The 8,606-nt window shown below is 37.9% G+C and overlaps 1 protein-coding gene across 1 annotated transcript in view; it reads right to left on the bottom strand.

The window, feature by feature from the left end:
- Positions 1 to 5,013: 5,013 nt before the first annotated feature.
- MTDH (metadherin) overlaps positions 5,014 to 8,606 on the bottom strand; it is a 32,396-nt gene continuing 28,803 nt past the window's right edge. Inside the window, exon 13 of the mRNA XM_032181383.1 lies at positions 5,014 to 7,897. Within this exon, the coding sequence (XP_032037274.1) occupies positions 7,827 to 7,897 (71 nt within the window). The 3' untranslated portion in view covers positions 5,014 to 7,826. The remainder of the gene's footprint in view (positions 7,898 to 8,606) is intronic.

The raw sequence follows: 8,606 nt of genomic DNA, 5'->3' as shown, positions 1-8,606 counted from the left end.
TTCTCCAGGCCCCTCACCAGCTTCGTCGCCCTTCTCTGCACCCGCTCAAGCACCTCGATGTCCTTCTTGTAGCGAGGGGCCCAAAACTGAACACAGTACTATTAAAAAGTACTATATTAAACCACATGCACCAGAAACCTGAGCCCTGAATTGTCACCAGTTTTAAACCAACTAAATACCACCTCCCTCATTATTTCAAGTATCTGTGAAGCTATTCCTCTTCTCATGCTCTCTTTGAAGTTTGCTGACCTCTTGAGCAAACTCCAGGACACGCCGTACAATTTTCACTGGTGTTCATTGCAGTAAGAGGTTTGCCACAGAGCTTTACAGAAGCTTCCAGTCTCTCAGAAAAATATATTTTTCCCCTCTATGCTAAGAGGAGTGCTTGAGTTTTTTTCTCTTAGTGTCATCCTCTGACAATTTACCCATCTACTGCATAATAAGGAGTCACCAATGGAGATTGATTCCTTTACCAGCCAAACCTGGAGAATGTCACAGCAGCTGTTGGCTTCATACAGTGAAAATGCCAATGAGGTTTGCCCCCTTCAGCAATCTGCTCTGGATCCCCAGTAAAAGCCCCCTTCATGGTTGACTTGCTGAGTACCTGATGGTGATTTGGATGCAGTTAAGCCAATACTCACCTTTTCTTGCAGCCCATGCAGAGGCAAGCTGCAAGTACTATATATGCAGTGTAATACCTTTCATATACACCATATGTATTACAGGTCATGGTATATCCTTCCTGAAACACAGCACATATGGATTTGTTAATTCAAAAGAGAGGAAAACACTTCTTTTTTAGTATCGGTGGTACAGAAAGTTTTATAAAATGGATTAAACTTCTAATTAAACTTTTGTTTGTATCAGAAAATACTGCTAGGAAAAAGAGTAAAACATAAAGCACAGCCACCAGTACAGCAATGTGTGTGGGGTGTGAGACTGAAGCTCTCTAGTGCTGTATATTTTATGTTGTCTCTCCTAAAGGGAGACAGGTCAAGGCTGCTAATGTTCTTCCAATTACAGAAACCAAAGATATTCCTGGCTTCTCTGTATAACAAGCTCCTCCAAATGATCAAAGTTCTTAGGATCCCTCATGCCAGAAGTAAGATTGATGTTTTAAATAATGTGCCTGATATTTCATTCTCCACTTTGTATACCAAACGACCTCATAAATACCAATATAATCCTACCGAAATTGCATTATTTGGCAACTCATCCCCAAGAGTAGCATAAACACCACTTCAAAAGCACATCTCACACTCATTCTCATCATTATATTTTTGTAAAGGTACATTCATAGATTACCAATACAAAGTTTATTACCGTACAGCCGCTATATAACATTTTATAGGCGTACACATCTGAACATGTTTGATTATAGTCTGAGGCAACTTTGGGAAATCCTGACTGGGCTAATGCTGCGAAGATCTCCCCATTGACTTTGGAAAGTTTAATTGCAATAACACACAATTACAGCTCATTGCATCTTTAGAATCAAGCATCTACATGCAAACCTTTGGAACAGGAGTGGCTCAGGCATGGCATGTGGAAACCCCATCTCTGCAGGTTAGTGACACTCTACAGAGTAGCTCCTCTGATTTTACACCATTTCAGCACCTCACTTAATCATGATTTATGCTGTTTTCCAGCCTGAGCCCAGATGACGTGCATGGACTTGGGATTTTAAATGCTGCACTCAGCTTGAGCTTTATTAGGGGTGTTCATCAGCATACTCCCACTTTGCAAGCTGATGAACATTTGGACAATGTTTAAACTAATTCTGAAGCTGAAAGTGCTCTGAAATTAAGTCAGTCTTGTTGGGGCAGGTCAGTAGGTATGTACCTGTATAATGTTGTTACTACACATCCTGCAGCTTCCTTGTTTCACACTCTAGTACCAAAATACCTGGCATTTGCTCAGAGCCTGACTTTCTTTTCCACTCTAACATAAAAGTAACTGATCACCAGCAGGACTGCCTTCAAAACCAAGCGTACTTTGAAAATGTAAATCTGCAGGTTTTTTCCCCTTTTCCTTTGATTTTTAGTCTACGTGAACACTTACACTGCTTAACTACCACGGGTGACACCTCAATACCCTCTCAGTACGGGGTGCTGACTTTTGGCCATGCCTAGCAAGATGTCCTCAGTGTGCTGGGGGAACGACCTGCTGACAGCTCCCTTTGAGCCACCAATGCACCATAAATAATGAACATCATCTGCAGGTAGCAATTATCCCCCCAGTTTAGCTGGCAAAACACTGTTTTTGAGGTGGGCTGGCCAAAAAAAATACTTGGAACCGTAAAATCTAAGGTGTTGAAAGCCTTGCAGTATATCATGTTCTCGACGCAGCAGCAACACGAAGCAGAAGCAAAACATTTTGCATGAGAGAAAAGGCACAGTGGTTTCCAGAGCTGTTAGCACTACGTTAAGTCCTTACATAAGAAATCCTGCTCCCGTAAGATGCTCTGAGGCAGCACAGAAGGATGACACCAGCAGCATACTAGCACAAAGCCAAGGTCATTAGCAAGGGAATTATTAATAGAGTGAAGCACTCGCTGTCATGCTTCTGTGTCTTAATCACGTGCTGTATGACAGATATTTTACCTAGAAGTGAACAAGCAAAAAGCTATTTTCTGATGTGATGTGCACTGCTTCTGACCTCGGTTTTCCCTATCTAGTACCCAGGTGATGTTACTATGGAAATCCAAAATGGCAATCACCAGATACACAAAAATCTGCCCCTCTCAGTCACAGACATGCCAGACTCTGAAGCCTTCAATCATGTATCTCTGTCACAGCCTACCAAATATTTTTATATTCAGTGCAGGACACCCTAAAATGTTTTAAGAATACTATAAAGAAGTTGCTATGTTAGCAGGCTGCACGAGTTGGATGACTTTGAACACCACCTCTATAATATATGGACATAAAATAGCAGGGTATTGATTTTCCAGCTCCATTCTACCAGCGCTGAGCATCCTGAACCCACTCCAGAAGAACACTTAAAAACATTCTTAGTCATGCAAATAGGTTAGATGAAGCCAAGGTATGAGATCCATAACCTTGCCCCTTTCATAGCATAGAGAAAATTTGAGATGAGGAATCTGAAGACACCAGCATCAGCAAACACAAAACATGCATGGCTCCTCTCCCCCCAGATTCCCATATAAGCAGTGGGACAGAGTACCCATACAAGCTGCTGACCCCTGGCTGACAGCCTGCTACTACCAGCATTTCCAGAAGAACCTAGAGGCCTTGCTCAGCTGTTTTCTGTGGCTTCATTGCTGGAGTAACACAACTGCCCAGACTCATTGTCTGGACATCCCTTTCTATATGTGAACGGCAGAAATCTCAAGATCTTTTTTTTTTTCCTTCCCTTTAACCACATGATCAGTAATGCAACATTTAATTAGGTAACCGTAATAATGCAATACTTGGTCAAAATTTGCACACCCCTCTGTAGCTACTCATTTTCCTGAGTTATTAAAAAATGCAGTTTAACTCTAAAACGAACAATTTTGAACACTAATTCACCATCGATCTCTAGGTCAAATAACATTAGTTTTGCTTTTTAATAAGTCAGCTTCCTTCTCCCAAGTTTTTTTTTTTTTTTAAATTATTATTTTTAAATCATCACATGGGCTCTAAGCTGTCTGCTCTGAACTAATCTCTGGAACCTGTGAATTGCAAATAAGTAAAAACATCAAAAGGAATCTCCCACATGCAGCTTCAATTGTGGGTATAGATCAAGGCATGACTTCACTGGTCAGCTACATAGATAAAGATGGTCAAGGAAACAGGAAAATTAGGAAGGAAAAGGTGTTTGTGAACTGGTCTGGTGGCAGCTTCAGTCAGTGGCCTCGAAAAAACAAAGCTCTCAGTGACAAAGTCCTTGGCTTATGCTTCATCAGACATTTGAAGTAACTCACTTAGCTCAAAGGCCACCTATCGAACAGCTACATGAAAACTGCGTGTGCAGAAGAGGTGATATTCCTAAGGAAACAGAACTGTCTTAAAAATACTGAGCCACTTTCAGAGGTCACAGAATGAAGGATAGAAAATCTACTTGCTTAAACTGCAGGTGTTTGCCAGCTTGCTCTATTAACAGCACCGTATGAAATCCTGAAACCATTAGTTTCATATTAAGAGTTTCAAATGCAATTTTCTGCGAAATGTTCCTTCACAGAACACACCAAAATTAGACAACACGGTTTCAATAAGAAACCGATCTTCAACGAACTGGAAATCTTCAGTTTGGTACAACTAACTTGGTATCTAAGAAACGGAAGGTCAAGTTTCATTAACGGAGGAAGGGACCTTATAAAGATACTAGATAATTTTTAGGAATTCAACTGTTTTTCTTCAATAAGAACAACCTCTGAAACTTTACTAGCAAGATGCTAGTACAGAAAACACCAAGTGCCCCCCACCCATCTGATGACGCACAAGTTTTTCTACTTGGTTCCTGAGACCTCAACTAGCAGCGGCTCTCTTAACCCTACAGGGAAGACAACATATTGCTTATCAGCCATGGAACCTCTTCTGGTCCTCACCCCTCTGCCCCAAACCCACAAACTAATCAATTTTAACAGTGAAATATTTTAGCGGTATCTTTATAAAGGTAGTTCCAGTTTGCATTTTGTTTTCTTCCTGTTACAGCAGAACTATGCTGAAAGCTTTTAGAGTCGGCCTGGAAAACTCAACCTGTCCTTCACATGTTCACAGCATTCACTACAAATAAATTCACAAGGAGAAGTGGTTATCGTTACGGTCACTGCAAAGACTTGCATCTTAACAACTCAAATCTTAGCCGGAGACCAACTTGAGACATGTAAAAGCAAAACCACTATGGTTAATAGTAGATGAAAGTCTGCTCAAGTGATGTATTCTGATGTCACCTGCAGTTATAAGAGCCTTATTTCACAGGCCAATCCCACGGCTAATAACCATTAATAAGGCAGTTTCCAGCAAGATACAGTTCGGTTACAACACAACAGTACTAGAAGTATTTCTATAAAGTTTGAAATGTTTTTAATATGTACATTCTTAGTAAATATTAAAGTAGTGCTCTTCTCTTGCACTTTTTTTCTTTAGACTTCTAAAAGGGCAGCAGAAATACAGTTTTCATCCCCCTCCAAACCAATGCACAGGTTGTTACCTTTGTAACACGCACATATGAATTCTGTACATCTTTCCCTCCCCACAAAAGAAAACTATGCCATGACTACCCAATTACACATCATCACAAGTTTAAATTACGCATACAAATAATTCCAGAGTATTTTTAAAAAAACAACATATCGGATTTATGAAACCATTCCATGCATTCAACAACAAATAAAAGAAAAAAAAAATTGTTAAATTTCTTTAAATAGCATTTTTCTCTACCCAAGTACCAAAGTCTGGATTCAGTGTATCATTAAAAATAACCATTGCTTGACTCATAGAAACATGACAATACATAGATAACCACGTTTCTATTTATAGACAACACGCCATACTACCTCTTTAATGAAATGTCAAATAAAGCAAGGTTTGCTTTCTAAGACATTGAAACTGCACATTAAGAAAACAGTAAGAGGTGCTGCTAAAATGGGTAACATTTTGAAAGGAAGGCTATGTATTTATACACTCCTGCTTCGGAATAGCAGTTAATCAGCAGGGTTCCTGTGTTGGTAGCTAGTTTCTTTTTTCCAGAATGACAAACTTTCCAATAGCTACAGCTTAATAACCCCAAAATACCACCAATTTTATCCCAAAGAGATGAAAAGAATAAATTTATGCAGTGAAAACTCTTGGGGGCAGTCACCCTCATTGCATAAATGCTTCATTTCCCCCCCCCCCCTACAAGAAAGGCCCATAGCTCAACATACAAGTTCGAAACACATTTTGGACATACATTACAAACCTGAATTGAAAGTAAAATTCTTTTACTTTTGCCAAGAAAAGGATAAGTAAAATTAAAATATTATTTACATGCATATAACTCTGTTTTGTAACATCCCATTTGAGTGTCTGCCTTAACATACTCCTTGAAAACTGTACTTCGGTTCTAAATTTAGCTCACATGAATCCTGCCTGACAGGCATCGGTCCCAGGCATCATTCCCTCCCCGTAAATAAATCAGTACTGTCAATATGCTCAATTTATTTTGACATCATTTTAGAGCGTCACATGTTCCTGATATACAGGGATTAATACCTGTGCAAATTAGTATCCATTTATTAGGAAAGTTGTCCATTAGCAAGGTGCATCTTCAGTACAATTAAAGCCAGCTTGCTGCGTTAACTGTTCTTGCCCTGTAATCCTGTTGAACTGCACTTATGTACAGTAGAACAGTGAAAGATTGTTGATCAGTACCATGTGCCGCAGCTGTTAACAATTCCATTTGTGCCACAAAACCAAATCATTTACAAAACATGTTGGCTCTTTAACAGTTTTACCAGGTGATGGTAATTACCATCCTTATCAAACAATTTTTTTTTGTAAAGACTATTTACAGTGTACATGGCTGAGCATGCACCTTACAGACAAACACATCTGTCAGTTTGATACCACATAATTACACAGTGCCTGAAAATGACAACACATCTTAAACACCATTTTAATTAACAGTTTCAAGCGGGAAATGTTCTTTAATTTTTTATTTTTATTTTATTTTATTTTTTTTACAACTGCTATACTTGCATGAATGTTTATTTTATTTTTTATAAAAACACTAACTCCTGTCCAGAAGTCTAGACACATTCTACATACTACAGGTTAAGGCAGTAAAAAAAATGTGTTCCTGATAACTGGTCTTGACAATGTCAATTAAAGCTGTCTGAAGCCACTCCAGTTCTCCAACAGATCACTGAAATCCCATATAATTTGTTGGGTGAAAAAAGTTCACCTTGTTTTCTTCGGAGTTTTAGTGACAGAGAACAAAACAGAATTGGGTATGGCAAATTAGAGAGTGTTAAGGGAAGGGAACATTTGATTTCAATTCACTGTATGAGCTTAGAAGTTAAAGGGGTGCAATTTTAGATGGGAGTCTGAATCAACCAAGAACTGTAGGGAATGAAGCAGAAAAACCAATTTTATGCACATTACTGCATTCTTAAAAATATATTGTTATCTTCAGCAATTCAAGTAAGGTAATAGACATTATCAAAAATAACTTCATGAACCATACTTAAGTTTCAAATCACATTCTCAAACTTTTAACCCAAAGCAGTTTTATTGTGTTAACTTCATATAATAAACCATGAAGGTCTGACTGTACAAATGGTTAATGATTTGCACTTGATTCCTGTAATAGCTAGCAGACTTGCTAACCAACGTACTGTAAAGATATGGCAGATTACGTGTTTTATCAAAGCACTTTGATTTAGGCATGAAACAAATTCAAATGGTTGACATTCTGTGCTTCTACTGCATCACTTAAAAGAGAGGCAAGAAACACCCATTATTATACAGACAAATATTTTACAGAAAACCCTTCCTTGAAATCAACCTTTTATCCGCAGCTGTAGATGAGAGTATAATCTGTTGTAAACAGGGCACTGTGTTGTAAAACCAGTTTTGTTTTTTTATTTTAAGATCTCTCTCCAAAAGTTGGAAAAACAGACTCTTCAGAATGTCTTTCAAATGTAGCATGTTCTGTTTTCTATATCATAAAGTTACTTTCCTTTGATTCCTTTTTTTAAAGATGTTTGTGTTCACAGCAGTTCTGTTTTTAAAAATTGTTTGAAACTTATATAAAATTCTGTACATGTTCACAAATTATTGCATAAACAGCATAATCTTCATGACAGTATTCAGCAACACATGTCCATCTCAGGAAGTTCACGTTTCCCTTCTTGCTTTTTTCTTCTTTTTAACTTGTTTGGGGGATTCCCAGCTTTCTTCAGACTTTGCTAAAAACAAAGCATAACTACAGAGTTACAACTGAGGAAGTTTACACAGAACTGACTTTTAAAATCCTAAAGAGTACATTCCATAACACCATGAAGCTGTTCTTCATCCAGCACAATTTTTGCAGACTTCCCGTTTACCTGTTTGTAACGAATAGACTAATCTGAAGTGCCTCTAAAACAAAGTTTGATAATTTCAACCTATTTTTCTTACACCATAAATAAAGCCATTCATTTTTAATATAACAGCCAACAGCTGATAATGACCTCATTGCAGATAACTGGAAATAATATACTTGTACATAGTTTACATTATTTGTTCACTTGTATCAGATTACACCATTTTTAACCACTGAGTTACACTTACACATCAAAAGATTAATTTTTAAAATAATGAACTACATAAAGATGTAGTTACATGGCATCCAGAATTGAATAAAGAATCGCTATGCTATTTGAATAAATAGAATTGGCCTTAAAACGTGCTGGCTGCCAAAGGCAGTAAGTCAGGTAAAATATTTTATGAGATATTCTCCCATTTTCCAAGGTGGGAATTAGTCACCAAAGCCTTTTTATTTTAGAACCAGAACAAAAAAAAGTTAATTGATATATTAACTACATAGTTACGGCATGGGACTCCCATCCTGATGGGGAAGAGTACATTCAAATGTCTGTTAAGGTCTTGACAAGGACAAATGTTTTCAGTCATTCA

Source organism: Aythya fuligula, chromosome 2, assembly GCF_009819795.1.
Source record: "Aythya fuligula isolate bAytFul2 chromosome 2, bAytFul2.pri, whole genome shotgun sequence".
NCBI classification, from domain to species: Eukaryota; Metazoa; Chordata; class Aves; order Anseriformes; family Anatidae; genus Aythya; species Aythya fuligula.
Note: the sequence above shows the minus strand (reverse complement) of the source record. Positions and strands in the feature narration are given on the sequence as shown.